Source organism: Pelecanus crispus, chromosome 2 (genome assembly GCF_030463565.1).
Source record: "Pelecanus crispus isolate bPelCri1 chromosome 2, bPelCri1.pri, whole genome shotgun sequence".
Classification (NCBI taxonomy): Eukaryota; Metazoa; Chordata; class Aves; order Pelecaniformes; family Pelecanidae; genus Pelecanus; species Pelecanus crispus.
This window is the reverse complement of record NC_134644.1, coordinates 79,648,605-79,674,892: the sequence shown is the minus strand read 5'-3', so window position 1 is coordinate 79,674,892 and position 26,288 is coordinate 79,648,605. Positions and strand designations below refer to the sequence as shown.

General features: G+C 37.9%; 1 protein-coding gene across 2 annotated transcripts in view; it reads left to right on the top strand.

The window, feature by feature from the left end:
• CDYL (chromodomain Y like) overlaps positions 1 to 26,288 on the top strand; it is a 109,156-nt gene that overhangs the window by 44,542 nt on the left and 38,326 nt on the right. For both annotated transcript variants that reach the window (XM_075705335.1, XM_075705334.1), the window contains exon 2: positions 4,893 to 5,559. In XM_075705335.1, the coding sequence (XP_075561450.1) occupies positions 4,893 to 5,559 (667 nt within the window). The remainder of the gene's footprint in view (positions 1 to 4,892; positions 5,560 to 26,288) is intronic.

The window sequence follows — 26,288 nt, the reverse complement described above, 5'->3', positions numbered from 1 at the left end:
AGATTTAGTGGAGCCTCTCAGGATCAATATCCATGCCACAACATGTGTTGAAACTGCTCAGAGCTGTTACATGCTTGGACCTGTGTGCCCCCTTAGGGGTTGAAGCATGACCAATAACCATTGCATTGGTACATTTCCATCTCCAGTTTATATTTCTCCTTCTTCCTTCCTTTCTTCTATTATATTTCATAAAGAATTCACATCATGTATACAAAAACTGGTCTGTGAACAAAACCATTGCACAGTAAGTGGGAATAGTGCTAAGGGAAGAAGGATTTGCTTCTAAATTGCACTATTGCTCTGAACCAAATACTAATGTAAACCAAATACTAATGTAAACATAGCCTTCAGCTAACAGAACAAGGCCTTCTCCTATATTTTACAGACAACAGATAGAGTATGAAGTCAAATAGATTCTATTCTGTTAACTTTAAATTAATTTAGCCTGACATGAATGTGAGGACAGAGAGGAACATGATGGGAGTGGAAAATGGATTTATGACAAACAAGGCAGCACTCATTGAATATTTACATGCCTACTTACATGTTTATTTTGCTCATTCTGGTTTTTACTGTTCCCCCCGACAGCTGTACCTTTAGTTTAATGTCTTCAAATCTTCTGTTCAATTAAAGTATGATGAATATAAAGTATCTTTATATATATAAAAACATACGTATACACACACACAGAGCGAGAGTATGCCTTATATAGAGTTTACAAATGTGCCCAAATTACAATGCTTTGGACTGAGAACATCCTTTTGAATTTCATGCCTACTTTTATTGACCTGAACTAAAGATCTTTCATTGCAGATTAAGTTTGCATGTCCTTTTTCTGACCGCAGCAGAACAAAGAGGTTATTGTACCCGTCCTGCCCATAGGTGTTTGTTGTCCTCTGCTGAAAGTTGCAGTCCTCTTAGATGTGTCAGAAAATACTGCATATGTGGCTGCTCTCCAAACCAGTTATTTCAGGATGCCTACATTAGCTCAGGTATTCTTAATATTTAAACCAGGTCACTTTGACAGAACTACATTAGGGAATAATTACACAAGAAGTTGTGCTGACAGATGGGGAGGAGCTGTTGTCTCTGAGCACAGGACAGGGAGGAGCAGTTGCAGTGGTGCCGTTTTCACCTGGCACAGCTGTAGCCGAACAGCACTCTGGCCTGCAACCTTACCTTGTTCTTGTCCCTTTTTTGAAAAAGTGTAGATGCGGTATATTTTGCTAACAAAAGCAATTAAAATCAAAGTATCTGCTTCCTCAAGGAGAGAAAGCAAACATGAACCAATTCTCACCACATTCATGGAAGGGAAGGGAAATTTACCATTTTACAGATGAGAAATCACAGATATAATTATGGTGTGTGGGATTATAATTTGGGCCCTCCACTGTTGGATTATACCTCTGAGCAGTGTGCTGTTTTTCTGTCACTTTTTCTGCTGGCTGAGCTTTTGAGTGTCATTGATCAGTACCCCATGCGGGGAAAGTGATAACTTAGTACGTTAACATAAACAGGGAGATGTTATCTTTTGCCACCCAGATAGTTTGCCTGATAACTTTCCCTCACACTTATCTTTCCTTTTTATATAATTTTTCATTTTGTTTTGATTCTTCTACGACACCTGAAAACTAACTAGTAGCAGCAAATCCTGGCAGTACAGATCCTTTTAATCACTAGAAATAAGTATTAGCCCATGGCAGAAGGCATTGGACACGGTAGAAATGGTAGTTGGCATGAACTAGTTATTGCCAGCATTTCTGGAGTGATTATGGCAAAGGATGTGGTCTTGCTTTTCCCCGGCTGTTTAGGGGCACTCTGGCAGTTTTTAACTCTCTGAACTAACTTGACATAAGATAAGAAAAGCACCCCTCAGCTCCAGGGTAACAATAGTGGGGGGAGAAGCAATACTGCCTGTGTGGATGTTACCTAGCTGTTCCAACAGGTTCGCTGTGTCATCAAACCGCACCATAATTGAAGTGTCAGGAAGTAGGAATGTAGACTTTTTTTCCCCACCCAGTTATATTCTTTTTTTCATTGTAATATTTGGATGTAAGCCATTAGTGTCTTCTAACATAGGACTTTGAGGTGTCTCGCATGGTATTTCATGTCATGTCACCACTGTGTACCAAAGTAGAAATGGATGACTTGGACAAGATTTGGTTTTCAGCAGGAAAAGAGGAGAAGTACGAGTTTGTGGTCTCTGTTTTTGCCGTGAAAGAGTTTAAATAAGCCACTAGTTCAGCATGGATATTCCTATTCCTGTCCTATACTCAAACCCTGTATGCATTGTGGAAGCATTCCAGTTTCCTCTTCCCAAATCTGGGTGAAAAACACATGTAGCTGTTATCATCACTAAAAGTATTGAGGCAGAATATTCCTGAGCAGTTTTTCAAGTGATCCTGGGGGAGTTAGACTAAACAAGCTGAGGCAATCCAAAAAGTCCCTCACTAAAGCTCTCAAGCCACATGATAAATTGTGTATCACAGATTAATTGTTATAATTTTTGTGTTGTAAATAAAATAGAAAAAAGCTGTTAGGGAAAAAAATCTCCTTTTAATCAAAAAGAACAATGTCAAAGTAGGTTTTGTTGCAGGCTTGGACACTACAGCTAAATATAATAGTTTTCTTTATGCATTTCTGTTTGCTTTATAAATCATTGGGTTAGGAATGGATTTTTGTGTCTCCTGTTCTAGAGTTCATCTGTTATCTCTGCAAGGTATCTGTTTTTTTGGATGAGAGGGATGGCTTCCTACTTGAAAAGGATATGTCCTTAATGGGTGGCCTTTCAGTATTTAAAGGTGTTAATAGAACTTTGTGCCCAGTAATTGATGCTGTTTGTTACAAAGATTTCCTGCTAGAAAATAAAAATACCTTCTTACTAGCAGAGCACTTTCTCTGAGAACTGTATTTTTAAAATCTATTTCAGAAGGTTGAGACAGGGGGAGAGGATAAGCAAGACTATTGCACTAACTGCTTTTTTGACAATATATCAAGTTTGATTCATGCGTTTGTTTTTATGTTTTAATTTAACATTTCTGACTTAATACTTGAAGGTCTTTTTACTCAGTCTCTATGAGAAAAAAAAAAAGGCATATTTTTCCATAATGACTTTCTTATTTGGGGTAGCATTTTTGTTAAGACGTTCTTAAATATAGTCTTGTGGAAAAATAATAGTTTCATTTTTCTAGCTGTATGTTTTTTTAAGTCCAGTAACTTTAATAAAAAGTGAAATAACTGGAATAAAAATAGTTTTAAAGTATTTTAACATTTGAAATAATATTTGGACAATTTATATTGCATTACTCTCTATAAAATGTATTGAATTGTACAACTGAGTAGCAAGGTAAAGGTGGAGCTAGTCTGACAGTTTGTGTTTGGTTTTTATTTGTATGTTGTTGTTTTGGGTTTTTTTAAGACCTATGCAAACAGAGCTATGCAACATCCTAATGACAGGACAGCATAGTACAAGACCTGCAGGGTATCACATGAAGTTCTAGGATGTGTAGTTACATTGCTGCTGAGATTATAATAATAGTAATCATTTAACCTCACTGTTGAAAACCAGGCAGTACGTTATGATAACGTCATGTATAAAACTGAGGTGCACTCTTAAGAGAATCTGTTGTCAACAGTCATATGATTTGGTAATGACATACATACCTGTATTTTCCTTCTGTCCTTCCAAACTGTTCTGTAGACATTCCATTCAGTTAAATGCCACTGCAGTAAAAGTTACTGGTCTTCAGAGATTCTCCTAGGTGTTATGTGTGATCTTAGCTTACATGCATGGTCTTTGTTTGTGAGAGGCTAAGCACTAGGGCTAGTAGTTAATAAGTGGTAGTTCCATCCCATCCACCCCCCCGCCCCACTTTTTTTTTTTAATAACGAAAAAGGAAGATAAAGATGGGGAAGAAACCTGTATTGGTCCCATAACCGAAATGAAGTGGCCTGGAGGATTTACCAGAAGGAGCAGCCTGGGTAGGAAAAATGAAACGCAAAGGGGAAATCCCAAGATTAGCCTTGCATTTACATCTCTCTTTCTGTAAAAGAATTCCCTTTCTGTGGGACTAGCATGACTGGCAGGAGTTTTGGTACGAGGCATGAGCCTCTGTCCCTGCAGCTGCTGCTGTCTGCCCTGTCTGCTTTACCCTGGTGCCTGAATTCCTCTAGCCTGTAGGTCCCACGTGCAGTTGTAGCATGTGCATGCTTAATACTTGTGACATAAATATCATCTCTATTTGCAGATAAACGAGGCATGGTAATTTGTTCAAGTATGTGTATCAAAGACTCTGGCCAAAACAAGTTCTCTGTTTTCACAAGAACAACCACCTCTAAAAAAAAAAATCTTCTGTATTTGCCCCAATTTCTGAGCCATACCATATTGTCCCTGGTAACTAAAGGACAGCTTACTGTAAGTAAGAGATTCTCGCCTATGCCTTATGCTAGGCAGCAAATTATTAAAACAATATTAAATTGATAAGTTTTGTAAGATAAACACACTGTGTTTATACAGCATATTTAAACATGATCTCTATATTCAGAGAGGGAAATCCTATCCATTTGAAGTTGGTGTCAAAACTTCGCTGGGGCCAGTGCTGGTTGTCAATTGTAATATGTCATATTCAGTTTCTTGTGCATACAAATACTTACTGAAGAACAATTTTGGTATTTTAGAACATCTTTTATGAGATGGAAGTAACAATCTGAAATTCAAAGAGAGGAATTTCCAGTCAGCAGTGAAAGACTAAGCTATAGAGCTACAATACAGAATTACAGAACTACAAGAGTATTTTAAAACATGTCTACACTCAACAAATTACTTGCATGCAAGTTGCTCACTTGAGTTGTGTATCTGCCCATGTCTAATGTTTAATTTTCCTTTTTAACAGGTAGAGAGAATCGTTGACAAGAGGAAAAACAAGAAGGGAAAAACAGAGTACTTGGTGCGATGGAAAGGATACGACAGTGAAGATGATACTTGGGAGCCAGAACAGCACCTTGTTAATTGTGAGGAATATATACATGAATTTAACAGACGCCATAATGAAAAGCAGAAAGAAAGCACATTAACCAGGACAAACAGGACCTCTCCAAATAATGCCAGAAAACAAATTTCTAGATCTACCAATAGTTCTTTTTCAAAGACATCTACTAAATCTTTAGTTATGGGTAAAGACCATGAGTCAAAAAATAATCAACTCTTTTCTGCCACCCAGAAATTCCGGAAAAACAACTCACCATCTCTTTCTGGAAGGAAAAATATGGACCTTGCAAAATCAGGTATTAAAATCCTAGTGCCCAAAAGTCCAATTAAGAGCCGGACAACAGTTGATGGCTTCCAGAATGAAAGCCCGGATAAAATGGACCATATAGAACAGGATCAAGAAGACTCTGTAGCACCAGAAGTAGCAGCAGAAAAACCAGTGGGAGCGTTATTAGGACCTGGTGCAGAGCGTGCTAGGATGGGGAGCCGACCAAGGATACACCCATTAGTGCCACAATTGCCAGTGCCAGTAACAGCCACAATTGCATCAGCATTAACAATAAATGGGAAAGGTACGTGTACAAGTTGGTCATTTTTGTGTACATTTTTCATTTGACTGATCTTTTCTGCTGTTCAAATGCAAACAAATTACCCACTCTGTTTCAGCCATGTTAAATCAAGTCTGGCGAACTTCACAACTTTATTTTACATAACTATATGACTGCAAAGCCATTTTGAATTTTGCCAGCTTTTGCTTTCCTCACAGAGATTCATTGGTATTTGTGTTTTCAGAATCACCATAAGATACATCTGTGTTTGCCTTGACATTGTGTGGTACACATATTCCGTGTACCACTTCCAGAGATTACATCATGGCTTTAAGTTTCTTAAACTAGGTCAAATTTGTTATGAATATTAGAAACATAAATTATAGGAATAGATGAATGATGTGAACAAAGATTCTTCATAATAGTACACATATCTGTTTTGTTATAAATATTGCCTGGAAAAAAAACTCTGAGAATGACGTTGCTTAAAAAATGAAGTTGATAAGTTCTGTTTCAGTGAAAATTTGAGCCAGTTTTGGAGATACATATGACTTCTGCCTGGATTGAATTATATCTTCATTATATTTTATCAATATTTTGTTGTTTATACCTCATTTGATATTGAGAGCTTATTTAGGTTTGATGTCTGGTTTGCTAATATCTCAGTAGATGACAGTTTCTTCAACTCGTACTGTAAAATTTGTGACACCAATGAAACCCAAACTGCTTTCATGGAAGGAAGCTGTTTGTTCCCCCCACCCAGCTGAGACCCTTGTTTAAGCCTTCACGATTCTCATTCTTGCACCCCAAACTTTTGTTCTTCCCTGACAGACCCAGGTTGTTGTGTAGTCGCAGGTGTTCTTGTAAGCATGCTTTTGAGGCTAAATTTTCAAGTGTAATACTGCATCCTCAAATAAAATGCAGCGGGTAGAATCCATGGGTATGCTATTGATGACGGCTTGCTGGAAAAATTGCTTGAAAAGCAAGGACTGGGCCTGCCAAAAAACACACTTAGAGACAAACTGTATAGGCAAAAAAATGTGTTGAGGACTTTGGGAGAGTTTGTTGGATGCCCCACTGTTGCTTGCATTCAGATTTTCTGAAAAAACAGCTGCAGCTGGAGAGGTTGCATGTCAGTGGACAAGGGAGGAACACACTCCTGGAGCTGCAGTGTCAGGTCATGGACCAACCCATTTTGCTGCAGATGAACTAGGTAACCATGGTAATGCACACACAGATGCCAGGAATATCTCTTCCTTTGCATGGGCTAAAGAAGGAATGTAAATCTCAGAGGATGTAAACAAAGCTGGAAAGGAAAATGCAAGAGATGCCAGTATGTGAGTTTTCTGAGTAGGTGAGGTAGAGGAGTGTGCTTGCACGTGTGATGGTTTTGTGATAATTAATACGTGTTTTGGAGTATGGTCATGTTCCTAGTGAAGTGATTGATAAGGGCTGCCTTTGGTGTCCTGGTTTTTGCCTCATGGCATTCAGAAAAAAAATTAGGACACAAAGGCCCTTCTTGGGTAGATCAGCAACCACAAATGATTAAATCATTCTCACCAACCTTTCACTCTAGTAATAGTGGTACAGTGAGGGCCCAGTTACGGGGCATCAAGTGGCAGTGGAAAGACCTGCACAGGAACAGTAGTGGCACATAAAATATTGCCTGAGGTGCATTTGTCTCTTTCACTGAAATGTTACAATTCACTCAACTGCCATGACCTCCTTCAGCTCTTCTTAGGCATTTGTCTAGGCAACTAACATTGAAAGCTATCAACTGACCCTAGGGATGATGGCAGTATAAGACTTTTTCTCACATGTACGTTTTCACGAGATCTTAAGGTGTAGATCAAAAAAAGGAGAGCCAAGGAGATAGATAGTCACAATATGTGGCTGCCCAAAACTACACAGTACATTTCCACCTTCTGTCTGCTGCTGGAGGGATATTAGTTCAAGTACATTAACTGAGGCTTTCCTTCTGTGTCTTGATACACCGCTTCCAATCCCCAAGCTGAGCTGTGCAGTCTGCTGGGAAACGGGTGCTAAATATCCAAATTTAGCCTTTGCAGGCAGTTACACTCATCTACAACATTGTGGGGGGTAACATCCAAATCATGCAGTAATTCTCTTATTATGAAACTTGGGAACAAAGCTGCAAAAGAAAAATACTTTGTGTTTACATCAGTCTCTTCTGCTAGCTTCCCAGGATTTCTTGGACAGATCTCTTTCTCATGGAAGCCCAGGCTCCAACTCATCTGTTCTGCATGGCCAGAGTGCACCTTTATTTAGAGAGAAGCCAAGAAAGGCAGCCCTGTCTCCTGGAGTTAGCCTGGCCTTGGAGCTTCCTGAGCTGACACATTCTCCATCTCTTCATTAAAGCTGCGCTGTTCTTGCTGGTTTTATTTTTAACCTCACACTGCTATTCATTAAAATGTAGTAAATCGATGCTTGCTTCCCTCCTCCCCTGCATGGAGTTGTCACAGTCCTGGATCCCATTTTGCTCCTTACTCAGGACATTCCTTCTGTCTTAAATGGACACCTCATCACATTTTCAACATCACCTCAGGAATCATACATCATGAGAGCTATGCATTGTACAGAAACACCATCAAATTTGTACCATCATTTCTGGCTCTTCATATGCAGCAGATCTGACATATTAATAATATAAATGATAGATCTGGCATTTGGAGCACTCTTTCCAAACTTCCCACCTCCTCCACATACACCTTCTGTTAATTTTAAGAGTTCCTACTTCCACATGGAGGATGCTGTCAGGAAGACAAAAGCATGTTTTGAAAAATAACTTTTTACTTGACCTGGTTTAGGAATTTCTTATCAAAACACTTTTGTTGGAAAAACCCAGTTAGTCAAAACAGAAATCACTAATTTGAAAGTATAATTTTGAAAGATTCTAGAAAAATACATATTACACTTCAAAAAAAATTTTGACAACTTTTTTAATTAAAGCTGATTTAGAATTTGATTTTTTTTAAACTAATATTGGAAATATAATTTAAAATTTTAATATGAGAACAGTGTTCCTAATTTTGAGATTATTTCTATGACTGCTTTTGAATTGTGTGACTTATGTTGGTTTTTTAGTCCTAGTTCAGGATGGTGAAACTCTTCAGCGTTTAGTCTGTTCTTTATTTGTTTTCCCTAGCCTTGATTTTTTTTTTTTTCTAAATTTCATTTTTATAATGGAGTACACACCAGGAAAAAAAAAAAAACCAAACTTGTATGCATAGGAAAATCCCATGACTGCAATTACTAGGAAATATTAGTATTATTGTAACACTTAGTCGTGCTTTTCATGACACAAACTGCCATGATGCAGTTCTTGCTCCAATGTTCCTACAGTCTCAGAAAAGGCAACCAGCAAATATTTATACAAATATGCAGGAGTACCAGGGGAATAAAATAACAGTAATGTTTGCTCTGGGAGTTGGTGGTTTTAGCACACTAAAATCTAGCTGCTGTCCAAAGTATATTTTTTAACAAAGAAAGACATTGTATTGAATGTTCAAATTTTAAAGACTTGGCCTTGAAAACAGAGTCAATGGAGTAATATACTACATACAAGTGTAAGAAGGGTGATATATGAAAGAAGTGGGAATGGGTCACTGAATGAACATTGCTGTGGTTCTGTTTTTTTGAAATATGTGGTGATCATCAGCTGTTACTAAAAGTTAATACAAGCGATCCTTAAATAGATGGATGAAACAGAAAAACACCACCAAAGAACTGAAATGCTGTGGAAAAGATGTTAATGGCACCTCCAAATAATGTGTATTACTCAAAACTAGGAAAGACAAAAAGTGGCCTCATGTCTAACCATAGGTTCTGATACCTGTAAAGTTTTTGAAAGCTTCCTTCATCAAAATTGCATAAAAATATAGCTTTGAAATTTTATTGCAAATGTTTTAGGCATAGTACACTCATAATATCCAAGGAAATTCTATTTAATAGAATACACAAGAAGCGAAACTGTAAAGGGAATCTAACCTGTCAGTCACACAAGGCTAGAGAGTTGTCTTGAAATTTTAGAAAGGACTAAAAAAATGGATTGATTGTTCACCTTCTGCAAAACTTAACCATAAACCTGTTGAATACCATTGCTTGGCAAATTCTAGTTGCCTTGCTGTATTTTTTTTTCTGGGTTACCCTATAGTTGCTACAGTTTTTATTCAGCTAACAATGTCCAACATGTGGATGTAATTGGGAATAAATGCCACAAGAAGGGAGATTTGGGGCAGAAAGGCATGCAAAGCTCGAAGTATAAAATGAGCATGAAAAGCACATCTAGCTGCATATGTTGTTATAATTAGAATAAGGCAGGCTGGTGGCTGGCATACGGGAAGAGAAGAAATACAAGAAATGCAGTGAATTACATCACTTGTTAGACAGACAAGCACCACCAGTGTGCACAGTGGCATTAGCATCTCCCTCCTTGCACATGAATAACTTGCAGGAGCAGTAGGCTGTCTGACAATACAAAGATGATTGCAGTGTATCACCCTACAAGGAACAAGGGTGCCTGCTGATTTTTCAGTTGGATAATGGTCCTGTTTTTATCTCAAAACAATGGTATTAGCACCAAAAGAAAAGCCGGGCATCAGAAAAAAAATTATTGAGCTTAGGTTCTGTTCGTTACTTGTTCTCTCCCTTACTCAAAGCAGCTTTTGGGATTAAAAACCACAGATTTGGAAAACCAAAAATCCACTCTAACACCCAAGGAAAATACTGTCTGTTGTTTGGTTAAGTGTCTGATAGCTTTAGTCTCAACAGGAACCAAGCAAGAATAGAAGTGCTTACAGAGGCAGCTGGAACCAGGGAGGAACATACGTTCTCAATACAATATCAAGCTGAGCTGAAAGGAGTTCAGCTGCTCTCTGTTCCTTAGGGTGAGGGGAGGTCACCCAGTTCCCTCCCAAATTCTCCCAGTTACTTTCTTCCCTCTCCCTGTATGTGCCTGGGTATTGGGCATTATGTGAGGAACAGTCCAGTGTCACCAGCGCATCTCATTAGAACACCCTCAAGGCTCCCTTGGGAAGGGCATAGCAGTTGACAAAGGTGTGTTGGGTGTGAACCACATTAATTGTCCAGGTGGACCACAAGCTATGCATATAACCCTCTCAAAAAGCAAAAGTGGGAGGAGAGTTGCAGAAGCTCATTGCTCTGTGAATAAGAGCAGACAGTACAACTAAAGGAAAGTTGGGGTGATGTGTTACAATTTGTCACATTTCTTTTTAGCATCCTGGAAGGACAGAAGCAGCTTTGAGCCCTCCTTTTTTTTTGTTTTGTTTTGGTTAAGTAGTAAAATGTGATTCCAAAAAAAGCCCTAAGACAGGAACTTCCTTTTTCAGTGTGTTTGTACATTGCACTTGGATGGTGGCTTGATCTCTGCCGAGTGATCTGGAAAGCAACCAAGTACTTTATTAGTGCAAACAAAAGCCTATGAAATGGGTTAAAGTCTTTTGTAAAGCCTGCCTAATTTCTGAAATTACCGGTTAAACTTCTTTGTCAAATGCAGCAGTGTGTAATTTTGTATCTTTTCTATTGTGTATGCAGTTAGCACATCACTATGAGTAAAGGGTAAAACAGTTTTCATTTAATCAACCTTAAAGACACCTTTGCGTTGTTTTTTTTTCTTTGGAAGTTGCATTTCATTTAGATTCTATTCTTTAAGAGTTCACATTATTCCTTCCCTTATGTACTGTATTGCAACATTTTAACCTAGCATCAGTTTTTCCATCTGTATTACTGTTAAGTCATTTTCAAGCCCTTCAGCTTCTTTACTCTTAACTAAAATAATATTCTGAAATGTTGCCAATTTCTTGTTTATCTATATTTTCTGGCTTAATGTAAATGCAAAAGTGTTAAGTAATATGGTAGACTGGATGGTCTATATTATGTGGAAAATTATACTGTTCCGATTTTTGTCTCCTGTTGCTTGTGCAGTTTCTGGTACAGAGTATTATTACTTTACGTGGTGCTCCAGGATTGAGAACCTCTTGTGAAAATCTGTCACCTTCAGGGCCATATTGGTATATGTCAAGATTATCATAATAATAAATCACGATTTAAGTGCAGGATTTGCTTGAGTTTTAAGGCTGTTTTCCTGAGGATGTAAGCCATAAATGACTGGTTTCTTGCTTTTTCTGCCTTCTGCCATCCTCCACTACTTAGAACAGAGGTGTCTCAGTTGGATGCTACGTTGGTGTAGCCCTTTTGATACAGGTAAGCTGGTGTAAAAGGTAGCTACTTTGGAAAGAGTGGTCCCATTCCTTTCCCCTGCTTCCCCAACCCCAGGTTATAATATGGCCTAACCAACTGCTCCTTTAGGACAGGCTTATTTTTATCAGCCTTCTGGAAGTGACAATGAGGGAAAGGATGTGTCCCTGGGGAGGGATAGAGAGACATGCTTTTTCCATGTTTTAATTCTGTCCCTGAAAAACCTTTAATGGGAACTCTGGATGTAATGTATTAAAAAAAAAAAGGGCAAGAAAGTTCTCAAGAAATACTTCAGTTTGGACATAAAATCCTCAACCTAAGTTGACAGAAAAACTCCTGTTATTTTCACTGGAATTTGTATTACACCTGCAGGCTCACTAGTAAACTGTGCTCTTAGCTGTGCAGTTCTTCTGACATTGCATGAGTTTACACGGACTGAGCATCTGGAGTCTAAATCTCTCTTGACTATTCAGCCATTACGTCCTCCTACAGTACTTGTAGCAATATGAGACAAAAGTAATTTCTGAGGACACATTTGTCATACCTGCTGTGTCAAAACTTAGGAAAGATGAAGCACAATGAAGCAAAGGCTCTGTTTACAAGGCTAACTTTCAACCTACTTTGCATATGTCTGTGCAGAGAAAATGTGGTGAAGATCAGATTGAATGACAGAACAAAAGTGTTGAGACAGGTTTTGTTGTGGTTTTTTTTCCACCATTGTCAAAATTGTAGAACTTCAGAACAGCTTTTGATAATACAGCAGAAATGTGAAGCGCAATCAGAAATCCTGATGCGGTGCCTTTTGCAGTTGTGCCTGGCAGAGTAACAAGCAACTTTTTTTTGTCTCTTCCTGTTTCAATTTTTAAAAAAGTTGCATCTCCCATCTCTGTTAAGGCTATGAAGTAGAGGGAATGTATATTTGCAAGGAAACTGTCATTATGAATCTGTGTTCTCCTGAAAAGAAGAATAATCTTAACAGGTTGATAAAAAAATCCATAAAAAACAGACCAAAGCAATCATAATACGGTTCAGGGAAGATTTGCCTAGATCACACTATCTACTTAAAATAAGAAAGGGAGATGATGAGAGTGCAGTTAAATCTTCAGTCAAGAAAATATCCTCATAGGGACACTGTTACAGGTGGGATAAAATATCATAGAAAGAATCAGTAAATAAACTATTATCGTTTTTTTCCATCAATGCTTGTGAAAGAGAGAAAATTGTTATATTCAAGGAGATGTAAAACTGAGATTTTTTGAAAATTTTTTTTAAAGCTAGCTGCTTGGATAACAGCTGGCAACAGCTTTGCATATTACAGGTGATTGCAACAATATCTTTTTTTATAATGAGATCTAATGAAATAGCCAGATCCTGTATTGCCCTGGGATAGCTGTACTTCCTACCAAGCCAGAGAAGTTGCAGTATTCAAACTGGTATAATCATGATTCAAAACTGCTGCTGTGAGTTATTGATAATAATACAGCAAAGTACTGTTCTGTTATTTAAAAGAAAATAAATACAGAAGTTGTACTTTTGTGATACTGTATGCTATTTTTCAAATCAAACAAAAATACCTAAATTATCTGCTGTATGTAACATTTATATTGTAAATGTATTTAAAAGCACACACTAAAATGCATTAGGCCACAAATTATCAAACAGTTAATTCCGGTGTAGCAATTGTTTTCTTAATTTTGCAGTTTTAGAATGCATAAAAAAGCTTTTCTTTTTTATTTAGTTAGTATTTTTAATTTAAAATGCTTTACAGTTTATTATATTTTAGATGCCTTTAAAAACCAAAGGCAAATCATAAACACTAGTGCTTTGAACTAGAATATTCTATGTTTGAACACATCTGAAAACTGGGAAGTTCTAAGATTTAATGTGGAAGAAGAGGAGGAGAGAAAGCATCTTACTATTGTATTAAGAGTTCTTTGAACACCTCAGTGGAACAGTGGATAAAGAAATACAGATTGCCATTTATTTTCTTTGAAAATATTCCGTGAATGAAGCAACTAAAGTAAGTAGTTGTGCTTCAAAAAGCTGCTAAGACACTGGCTGGGAAGATGGAAAACATAGTGGGCTTAATGGTTCATTTTAGTTGTGTCAGAAGGTTAACAGTGGGATGTCATAAGATTCTGTAATAGGATCTGTGCTTATTTATATTTATTAGTGATCTTTAAAAAAATTGCAGTGAGCAGCAAAGGTACAAAACTTGCAGAGAACAGTTATTTAATCCTTAAGATTCCAGAAAATAGAAACTTCGGAGGAACATATCTAAAGTGGGAGGCTAAGTAAAGTGATGAACAGCAGGAAGATAACTTGAACTGATTGTTTTCCTTGCTGGCTCCTAAAAACAGATTTTTTAGCCTGGGATGAAGATAGGAATACCTAAACACTGCTGAGGGCAACTCCAAGACGACTTGGCCTAATATGAGACTAAAGAAGCTCTCAAGGTTTCTCTGTGTGTCACACACATTTGTCATCACTCTTCAATCAAGCTTGGTGTATAATGAATCTGTAGATAATACGTGTTAGCTGGCATAGTGTCTTCCATGCGTTAGCAATGCTGTCCCTCAGATTTCAACTTTGATTGTTAAATCATTTTTAAGATGGGCTAGAATGAGAAGGAGTGGAGAAACTGGCTGGCTGCCTTCTCAGACTAGCTCCTTGTGAAAGATGTCCAAGTGGACTTCCAATGTATACACAATTGGAGAATCTAGGCCAAGCTATTGATGAAAGCTGGTACAACAGGAACAAAGAGGATATAAAATAATTTTTAAAAGTCATGTATCTGTATGGAATACTGAAAAGATTGCACATGGTTATTTTAGAGAAGAAACAAATTATAGACATGATGTAATAATGACTGATGTAGTTGGAAATTTCTATTCTGGAATTGAATGAATAAGACAAGGGGACATCTAAAGAAATCAAAGGGTGTCAAATTCAAAAAAGAAACATAATAGCTTTTGATATAGCTTCCATTTAGTCCTGAGAATGGTTTGCTAAAACGTACCTGCGTCCAAGAGATAAAGAGATAATGACCATTCAAAAGAATTGTAGGCATTGATATGGATAATGGGAATAAACTGTATTTATAGAAATGCTATTGTTTTACAAAGAATGTAAGTTCTCTTGCTTTAGAGGTAAGGAAACTTTTTGTGACCTACCTGGAAATTGTAATTCAGGGATTTTTATACCTCTTTCTGCATTGTTAGCCATTATTATTTATGGAATAATTCACTCAAATATTATTATTGAAATTACTTTTATGCTGTGCAGACGTTCAGAGATTATAATCATTGTCCTGGTAGGATATTAGGATAGGCTTTGGAAAAGCAGTAAAAAGGTGGAGCTCTGGTCTGGTTCCTACTGAGGTCCTTACTGTGAAGCACCTTTCTCTACTCTAGATCCATGTATGACATCCTTTAAAAAATACTTAGAGAACTGTATAAAACAATCATTCGGGGGGGTGGGGGGGAACCCAACCACAAAATTTAGATGCTTTAAGTAAAGAATACTGATTTTTTCATTCATCTTTTTTTATTTTGGGATAGTCAGGTCAAAATCAGATTTGTTATGTTGTATTCTCCCCTCATCCCTTGGTTTTCTGGACAGATTTCAAATTCAGTGGGCAGTTTTGAGAAATACAGGAATGAGTCGAAACCAACTGTAAATGCAAAGCTAATTCTTATTTTACCAGGCATAACATTTTATTGACATAGGTAATTTAAAAATAATTTTCAGCATATGGAAAGAATATCCTGCTAGGGCTTCTCTTAAAGTTGATGATTGTGTGAAGATGTATTTGTGGCAGTGCAGGGCAACACCCTTTCACCAAGAAATTCAAAGATAGGGCTTTTTTCGTATGTTAGAACAAGTAGGAAAACTTCATATGGTTATAATGGGTATTTCAAACAATTTACTGTATGTTTTGTAATTTTCTGTTTTAATTTCTGAATACAAAGGAAGACAGATTATTCTCTGTTCATTAGTTTAGAGAATCATCTATTTTTACTTTCTGTGCATGTGCAGGCAATTAGTTTGAAAACTTGTTTTAAATATTTAAAAGTTTATACAAAACACAAGTTACATCTTTGATTACCATTATTGAAAGCTAGTGAGGCATTTTGTTTTCTTGTTTCTTTGTGTTGTGGTTTAACCCCAGCAGGATACTAAGCACCGCACAGCTGCTTACTCACTCCCCACCCGCCCCAGGTGGGATGGGGGAGAGAATCGGAAAAGTAAAACTGAAAAAACTCATGGGTTGAGATAAAGCCAGTTTAATAGGTAAAGAAAAAGCCATGCATACAAGCAAAGCAAAACAAGGAATTCCTTCACTACTTCCCATCAGCAGGCAGGTGTTCAGCCATCTCTAGGAAAGCAGGGCTCCATCACGCATAACGGTGACTTGGGGAGACAAATGACATCACTCCAACCATCCCCCCCTTCCTTCTTCTTCCCCCAGCTTCTTATTGCTGAGCATGATGTCATATGGTGTGGAATATTCCTTTGGCCAGTTTGGGTCAGCTGTCCCGGCTGTGTCCCCTCCCAGCTTCTTGTGCATCTCCAGCCTTCTCAGTCGGTAGAGCAGGAGAAGCTGAAAAGTCCTTGACTCTGTGTAAGCACTACTTAGCAACAACTAAAACATCAGCATGTTATCAACATTATTATCAACATCATTCTCATACTAAATCCAAAACACAGCACTATACAATCTACTAGGAAGAAAAGGAACTCTATCCCAGCCGAAACAAGGACACTTTGCTTTGTACATTGACAGTGCTTTTTGTTCCATCAGCTCTATTGGATCCTGTATAGTCAGTTAGGTTGGGGGATGTTTTTAGAAATGACCTTTCTGAGCACAAACAATGAAGCAGCAAAAAACCCTTTTTAAATATGTGAGAGGGAGAAAAAAAGAAATTTAGACATGTTGCTTAGCTCATGTCCTTGTAGCAAGTGGAAAGTTTTCCATTTAAAAAAGGTAAAAATAAATAAATAAATAATCTTACAATTAATAAAACAAACGTGTATTTTGTAATACCTATACAGTGAGAGAATGGGTTTTCTCAAATGATCACGTAGTAAGATAGTGATGATAGTAAATGGAGTGGCAGCCCAAACTATGGGTCAGGATCCAGGACCTATTCTGGAATAAGTACTCTGAAGAGGGGTTTCTGAACTTGATTTAGTTCTGCTTGATGTTTCTTCTCTTAAGAGTCAGAGGAAATGTTTATTTCAAAGGTTTTCTTTCTTTTTCTGGAATGCTATATTCTACAACACTTTAGCTGTTGTAAAGTAAAAGGGAAAAGTAACAAGCGTATTAATGTTTAATGAACTTTGAAAGCAATGTGTAAAATTATTCAAGCATGAGTGCCTTTAAGACACATGACAAATCAATGGTATGATTTTTTTTTTTTTTCCAATTGATGGTTTAAATACCTATTGTGTTTATTGACTTCATGGGGAAGTGCCGATGCTCTGCATTTTTGGAAATCAGATTTCTTTTGTTTTCCATTTCCAAATACAGATGTAGCTAGCTAACATTAAAGGTTGAGCTCTCAGTCTTCTGGTAAAGTAATACAAGCCAAAACAATCAGTATCCCTAACTGACCTTTATTTTTCGGCTTGCTGTGACACTTTGAGGAAGAAAATGGACTTGTTACAATGGTATGTTAAGGTATTTTGCCCTTAAGTCCCTTCTATTGTAGCACTAAATTTTACTCTGGCACAGTGGTCATCTTCAAAACATTATTCGTCTTGTTATATCATGTCATAGTTAAGGGTTACTGTTTTGTTGGTGTAGTCCAGTTTGAGATGTCATCTTATAATTGAATAAGATATATTAATAGGTTAGTGATTGATGCATGAAATGTTTAGAAGTGCTCCATGCTCTATTAGATGTTTTATGCATATCAATAATACAAAAATTTATTTAAAAATAATAAAAGACATAATTGAAATTGTGTGAGCTTTCTTTTTGAAAGACAGGGAATTCTTATAACAGAGTTGGATTTATTCCCAGCTTTTTAAAAATCATTTTGTTTTCTATTTTCAAATTATACCAAATTCATTTATATCATATTTGGTTTAGATTGTGGCAGGTGAAATTTAGGCCCCAGTGAAAGTAATACATCTCTCTAGATTCTTTTGAGTTAAAGTGTAATATGAAGAAATCATTACTGCACTTGTATATTATAAATTACAAACCTAGTAGGGTAATGTAATACAAATAGGCTGTATACTTACATATGTTCAGGTTAAAAGCGGGGGTCGTGGTGGGGGTAATACTAGATAAAATCTATTTCAGGATAAACCTGTATAAAAGTCACTCAGTGGGTCTGTAGTTGACCTGGCATTAACATCTGTATACTTTTGCTGTAAGAGTGTCTAATATTTTAATATTTAGCCAGCATAAGAATAAGCTATGCTATGATCTTCCAACAGCTTAGTTAAACTTGATGATCACATTTTCAAATGTTTCAGTCTTTTATGTGTTGATTTTTTAAAATATATTTTTAAAATATACTTAAATTTTAGCCTATCTTCCTACTATAAATACTTCACATATTCTTTGGATATGACTCATATTCTTTGAAGACTCCAAAAAGGAAAATCCGTTATACTGAGGCAATTTTTGATGGGTTTTAATTACAGTTTGGCTACGTTTATTTCTATCTCTAAAGCACTTTTTTTTTTCCCCTCGGTTGTATGTCCTCATTGGTTTCTCTGGTCCCTGACTGAGCCCTGCTATGATCCTCGCACGCTCGCTAAGGCACTGCCCAGGGAGGAGGGATCAGCACAGGAGCGTGTTTGGCAGCAATGTGTCAGGGTTAGGGAAGGCCCTCAGGGAGGCTGGTGGAGCCTTTGGATGAAAACGGAGACACTCCAGCATCCCTGGCAGTCCTCAGAAGTTAAAGAGGATTTCTGTTGGTTGCAGAGTGATATTTATGTAATCGTTGTGTGCTTTTACAGACCGTGGTTATAGGTCAATAAGTTCCTTGGTATGTGTCCAGTTTTCACAGGTATTCTTGTAATTCTGCTCTAATTGTACTGTGGCTTCACTTAGAAGGAGTAAAAACTTTTTGTAGGGGGTGAGGAAGGTAGGTAAATCGGTTTGGTGTTCGTTTTTATTACATATAGATTTTGCAGAAATTGTGGTGAGATAGATCCTAGAAGTGCTCTGCCCAGTGTTTGTTGTACCTCAAGTCAGTCTCATTTGCATCAGTTAGATACTGTGGAATGACTGTTTTGATCAAATCAACATATTAAATACAGTACCATTTCAGTGATAAAGTTTTTTATGCTTAGGCATTTAATTGATTGGTTTAAAATAAGGTATCTCAAAAATGTGGTGTAATAAGCTGAAGAATTGTGAAGAAAAATATACAATTGAAATTTTTTTCACAGTATATCTATATCCATGGAAAGAAATTTTTATCTAGAGCTAGTTAAGGTGAAGCCCATCAAAGGAAGGGATGAGAATGGGAGTGTACTCTCTTCTTCTCTTAATGGCAGAAGTATTGCCCTCCTCCACTTCTGAATGTTCATAACCATGGCGAATTGTAAGCTCCCTGGTTTGCACACAGAGCTTTTATTCTCATCAGGGAGCAATTAAAAACTAAAGCCAGAAAGTGACTACCTTTATTTCGGTATTTCTCAGTTATAATGGGTGAGGGGGTAAACAATTTAAAAAAAAATCTTAGTATCTTGTGAGATGCACATTCAGAGTTTGGGTTTTTTTAGGAAAAAGAGAGGTCTGAACAGCTCTTTCTTACCAGCTAGTTTGCAAGGTTTTCACTAGAGTTCAGCTGCTAGTTGGCTGGATTTCCATAGGGTTAGTTGTGGAAGAGCCAGACCAAAGAGGAAGATTGAAGCTTGGCAGCTCCTTCATATAGAGCAGTTAGGGTTTAGGGTTCTCAGTCACTGTCTCAGGTATGCATTCGCAAAAGGGGAGCAAGAACACAAAATAAGACTGTCTGGCAATGCTTGGAAATTTTCTGGGCATCCACTTCAGTATGAAAGTTTTATCTTTCCTTGGCAACCTCCAATGACATTTGTGTACCTCTTAAGTCTTTTCAGCATTCTGGATGCAGCAGAGAGGGGAAAAGTAATGATGTAAGCTAATCTTCTCAAGGGCACTTGAGTTAGGCAAAATCATCCAAATAGTAATGGCCCAGACTCTTCTGAAAATAAGAATTACACATTTAAACAAAACCTAAGTTTTGCTTTTTTTGCTCTTACCCATATTCAGGCACAACAAAGTAAAGTGAGAGTAAGCCATTGGTAAGAAATGGAGTATTCACACTAAAACTGACTTATATTTACCCACTCAATTTACCTTTACAAATGTAAGACGAGAAAGAGGATGTTAACATTTCTTACTAATACAGCTATGATTTTGTAAACTTTTATGATTCTTGATCATGAGAACTTTGGGTACAAGTCTCCCTGAGATGCAGTTAATTTGGCAAAAGATACAATTTCTTTTTTCTTCTAACATCTAGCACATGGTAGTTGATCCCAACAGGCGGGTCACGAGTGGAGCTGGGCCCAGAGGATCCATCCATCTTTGGAGTCTGCTGCCCTTTCCCAAAGGAGGTGGAGAACCATTTGAGCGGCAAGTGTGGTCCAAGTCCTGAAGCCCTTCCCTTGCCCTGCCTCCCAGGGATGCAGGCTTGCTCCTGCTTGTGGGAGGGAAGCGGCTAGCAGCAGCAGCTGCCCCTGCTCCCTGCAGCAGCTGCGTGCCCTGCCTGGCAGCAGCAGCTCTGCCAGGCCTGTCCCCTCTCAAGCAATGGTTTAGCAGTCTCAGGATGGTGTGTGCAGGAGCAGCTGTTGCCAGTGGAAGAAATGGAAAGCAGGGCTATTAGTATGGGGGGGGTTGGGGGAAGGACCTCCTTACACAGAGAGTGGAAGGTGATAATCTTGGGTGGGGGTGCAGGGAAGGCACTGAAAAGAAGCTGGAAGCACTGGCAGGAGAGGAAAGGGACCTTAAAAGTTGGATGAGAATTCAATGACTGCTCAATTTGGACCATCCTGGTATAGTGCATAACATAAAAATTCCTTGAGTTAGTATTAGTATTCTTTCAGCATGCTCTTATTTAAAATCAAAACCAGTAAATTGTTAAATTATTGGAAAATACTAGGACTATGCATGTCCTTCATGCAGAAAATTGTAACATCCCTTTAGTTTGTGGGAGTCCCTTATGTTTTAATTCTGTGTTGTATGAGGTTGTAATGAGATGATGACTCACTTTTGATGTACTGCATTGTATTATTGTGTGGTAAATGAACCTCTGTACATCAACACACTTGGATATATATGACTTCCCTGTTACAAGGAAATCATGTAGTATCTATTAAAGGTGGCACACCATGGTCTCAGAGTTGAGGTGTGGAGTAGGAAAGGTCAGGAGGGGGGAGTATTTTGTAGTACTTGGCTTCCTTCTAAATTATGTTTTGTCTGTATGTAGTGATAACATTTTCTTTCATGTGATATCCTTCCACAAGTCTTTGTAGTGGTTGCTTAGGCTTTGCCATGAATGGAGATTAAAGGTCATGATTCAGGAGGAGTTACGTAAAAACATAATATGAAACTATCAGCAATGTCTCATTCTCATCATACAGACTCCTACGATACAGTGGTTGCATGGCAGTTTTACTGACATACTTTATGACAGTATTTCTTGCCTCTTGTTTTCCTTTATATAAATACAAAAGGCTGTGTTAGGCACTTCTGACTAACCTTAGGTCAAGGGGTTTGTCCATCAAATGTGCTCATCAGCACGGAGGCTGCAATTTGTAATTTTTTTTTCCCTACAGTTGGAATGCTTTTTTTATATAACATTAAAGTCAAAAGACATTGAGGTCGTCTAGTCTGTGCTCCAGTGTATTACAAGTCATTACATTTCATTTCATCACTTACTGCTATATCCTGAGTTAGCTTGAGTTAGCCTAGAGTATTACCAGACTCTGGAGACTAAATTTTTGTTTGTCATTTAATGCTGAATAGCAGGGAGTTGATTAGAAAAAATATGCTCAGATGAAAATGCTTGTTTTGTGTGTCATGTTCTGCATAACGTCTTGAGAGGATGCCATCTGCTTCTGAATAAATAAATAAACTGGATTCCTATTAAAAGAGCTTGCTTGCAGAAAAGCAGCTTATGTTTCAGCCATGTACACATAGCCTAGCCCTGGTAATGTGCCCTCCAAACACTTCCTTCTGGCAACCTCTGCTCTTCCCACCAAGACCCATGCAGATTGTTATGCCTCCCTGAATGCCTGAGTATGCTGACAATGAAAAACTGTGTAGGCTGGTTATTAAAACTTCTGTTGAGGTCATCCTGCTAAAGGGCTTGCTTTCACTATTAGCAATTTCTTCCTTTAGTGTCCTTCTCAACTGAGGAAGAGAATAGAGGTGGGCTCAGATGATTCCTTGCTAAACCTCTGCAGCAGAAACTCTGGACTTTCTCTTGCATGTGAAAGCTGAGTTGGCATAAGGGGCTTTATGAATATAAGAGATATAGAGGGTTTTTTTGTTGTTCTCTTTTAAACAAAAAAGGTTTGGGTTGTTTTGGGTTTTTTTGTGGATTTTTTGTTTGTTTTTGTTGCAATTATAATTGTTTTGTTGCCTATAGAGTAGAATACAAACAGAAAGATTTTTTAATTTTAAGTGTGTCAAGCTGAGCTGTAGCCTGGAAAGATCGCTGTAGGAGCTCCAAGCCAGGGAGATCCAATGTGAATAGATTTTAAGATAGACAGTCTCATAAACCACTGCATTTTTGGGGTTTTTTGGTTTGTGTTTTTTTTTTTTTTTTTGCATCATCTACGCTATGAAGTTCTGCAAAAGTAAGGAAAATATTTTTTACTTCAGTTGGTTTCAGGAATATCCTCAAGTTCCCTGTACTGAGCCCTCTTAAAGGTGGGAAAGGTCCTGTCAAAACGAATTGGTTTTTCTCTCTAAAAAGGGTTTAGGTTGTTTTTCCTGCCCCTTGCTAAAGTGTCTTCTCCACTATCATTCTGTCTGTTGAATGCAGCTTCTTCAAAATCTTCAGTCTACACAGCTTCCTTGAGGGGAAGGAGAAATAGAGCCACAGATTTCTATTGGGCAACCTAGCCCCAAGCCAGCTATGCTTTTCCCCCTGTTTAGTACTGTGGTTAAACATTAAGTAGAAGTGCTTCCTACACCTGCTTGCACAACGTCTTTTTTCCTTCTATCTGTCCCTTTTATCACTCCATGGTCCTGGCTGCTTATTCCTGTCCATATCCTTTAATTTATGCCAGCCCTTTTAAAGGGACTGAGCAGGGGCTGAAACCAGCAGGTACTGGGCAGAGGAGGATCTTGAAACTGGCTCCGCTGCTTACAGAAGCATGCCCTAGATGTATTTTGAAAAGACTTTTTTTGTCCTGCTAAAAACATCTGGTAAAGTGGTGGAGAGTAATAAAGAGCTGGTTTCTTTGCTGAGCAAAAGCCCTTATTACAGTGAGTAGAGATACAGAGATAACTCTGAGGTCCCCTAATTAACGATCTCTTAGGTGCTTATAACCCTGACGCAATATACCAATCTGCTACCCTCCTCATAGAAGCAAGCAGTGTCACTAAGCAGCTTCTTTAAATACAGGCAGTATGTAATCCATGAACATAAAAACCTCTGAACTGAGTTTTACAGCACTGGAAAGATTGCTTTATAACTCAACTAAGCTAATACAGAGTCTTTTTAATGGCGATTTCCCTTAGCCATCTCCACTCTTTGCATGGGCAGCTGTGTCCCTGTGGATGGTAAGAGCCGAAGGAACTGGCTCAAAACTGTGCTTCAGCCAAGAAGTTTGTCATTCAGACCCAGCAAAATGTGGCCTGGGCCATTAGTCAATATGACTTTTTGGAACTGCTTGATGAAGGAAGATGCCTTTTGACTTCATTAGACTAATGTGATAGCAGGTCACAGGAAGACAGGGAGTAAACAAATTTTAAAAGGCAGTATTTAACAGAAAAATATGTCCCTATTCTTTACTAAGCTCTATAATAGGAGTAATTACCAAGATCTAGCAAGTAGTCCAAAGAACAGAATACATTGGGTTGTATTTAGTTATTCAAAAAAATTATGTGATTCAGTCTTGTGCTTAAGGTCCTATTTTTTTGTTTTGCTTCTCATCAGACATTTGGATATCCTCGTGAAGGTTGCTCAGGGCTTGTTTATAGTACCTGCAAGGATGGAGATTCCACACCTCTTGGGGACGCTTGTTCCAGTGCTTGACTACCGCATTGTGAACATTTTTTTTAAACTAATACCTACCTAATCTGAATTGCCCTCGTTACAGCTTGTTTCCATTGCCCTTCATCCTTCAATGTGCACCTCCAAGAATAATCTGGTTCTGCTTCTGTACAGCCACATGTTAGGTAGTTAAATACGCCACAAGTAAGATCATCAGCTCTCATTAGGTGCTTCTTTCTAATGTGTCAGGCCATTCTACGTAGACTGCGGGAACTAAAATCTGAATAGTTTTTGCCTTTCCTTGTTAACTTTCAGCATTGGAAGTCTGATTTTGGGGTAGAAGATGGAATTTCTTAGTTCTGAGAATCTCCCACCTACCACATCAAATAGTCAAATTAAGCTTGTAAACTATATTCAACCTTGTTGTTGTTCAGTATTAGTTACTGTTTGAATAATTTGATTATTTGGACCTGTAGCCTAACAGTCTTTGTTACAAATTTGGAGAATTTGAGAAATCAAAAGGGCTCCTCAAGTAGATGCTGTTACCAGATGGGAATTCCATGGTGTGTGTTTTCTGGACTTAGTTTAAATCTCTTAGATTAACGCCCACATTGGCTCTGTCTTTAGTGGTATGGATTTCAACCAACAGCTTCAAACTAGCAAGATGGTATGTGTTTATAGTAAGCCTGTTTTTCGAACGCTTTTTCTCCATTTAGAAATGCCTAACATCGTAATCTTAGGAGCTGTGTAGAACAATGTGTCACTGAAGCAATAAATATTGGGCTTTGATCAAATTATGGTAGCATTGAAACTGGGACTAGGCATGTGGAAAGCAGATTCTTCTTTTTTTTAAACCTCGGGGATGTTGTTAGGGCTGCAGCTTGGACTAAAGGAGATGTTGATCAGCTTAGTCCATCCTTGTACTGAGGCAGAAATGAACAAATGTTTGTTTTCCCTGACAGGGGTTGTATAACCTGTTCTTAAAATACATCTGTAATGGGGATTAAACCATCTCTAACTCACCTTTCAAGCTGCTTTGTTTAGAAAAGTCCTCTTCCTTTTCTTTCCCCAATATATTTTATGATACAGGTTAAGCCAAGGCCATTCAGTAGTGATTCTTCCAATGAACAATTCATATTTGACTTGCATATGCTGTAGAACAGATGTCAGATCTCTGTACTAACTTCTTAGGGACTAAAAAGACCCTATTCCTTTCATCTTTCCTCATATGTCTTGTTTTTAAATTGCTTGTCATTGTTGATCAACCATGGACAGTCCAAAGTGTCTCTCTTTAGGTATGGTGCCCAAAACTGGATCATTTCAGCAGATACTTCACAAGTGCTTAGTAGAATGTATCATCTCCTAGCACATGTAAAGTTTCCTAAGCAACGTGCCTCAGAATTTGGCTTTGCCCTTCTATCTTACATCACACTGTTAACTGGTGTACACTTTGTAATTTATTATAACCCAATAAACTTTTCTGTGGTCTGCTTCATAGTCTGTTATTCCACATGTTAGCGCATGTTTTACTTTTCTTTTTATACAAGTAAAAATTCACTTTTCAAGCTGTCTTCCAAATTCAGCAATATAATTTAGAAATGTGATCCTCCCCTTCTGAAAGCTTGCAGTCCTTTCAGTTTGATGTAATCTGCTCACCTCATAAGTATAGTTTCTCTTCCATTATCCAAGTCTTGAGTAAAAAATACTGACTAGAATTGGGCCCAGGGCAGACCTTTGTACTTGAAAAGTATTTTTGGCTTGATATGTTTCTGCATATTTTTTTTTTTCAACTATTCACATACCTTCCTTCTCTCACCTCTCAGTGGTTATTACCCTTAGACAGTAATTTCTTATCTTGTTACGCCACCAGTGCCAAAAGATCTACTGCATCTTTTTCTTTCCCCCTCCCCCTTATCACTAGGTCATTTACTTGATTTCAAGCAACCTGTAGAGGTTGGTTGCAGGCGTTGGAGTGGGGCGGGGAGATGGTTGTGGTGGTGGGTTTTTGGTTTTTGGGGGTTGGGTGGGTGTTCAAAATTGGGTGGCCAAGAGCAGGAGCCAAAATTTTATTGAAAAAATAACAGTAGTGGTCCAAGTATATTTACAGGTGAAAGTGTAATACTTCAGTGGTTTGGGTTTTTTTTTTGCATCAGCCCCCCCACCCCAATCTACTCCTATAACGGCTGCCCTAGTGACCCTCCTGATCTATCACAGCATACCTTTTGCTGCTTGTATAGTCCAGTAGCTATGATTCCCTTCTGAGATTTCCTAACCTTGTTTTGCTGTTTCTCAGAATTAGGG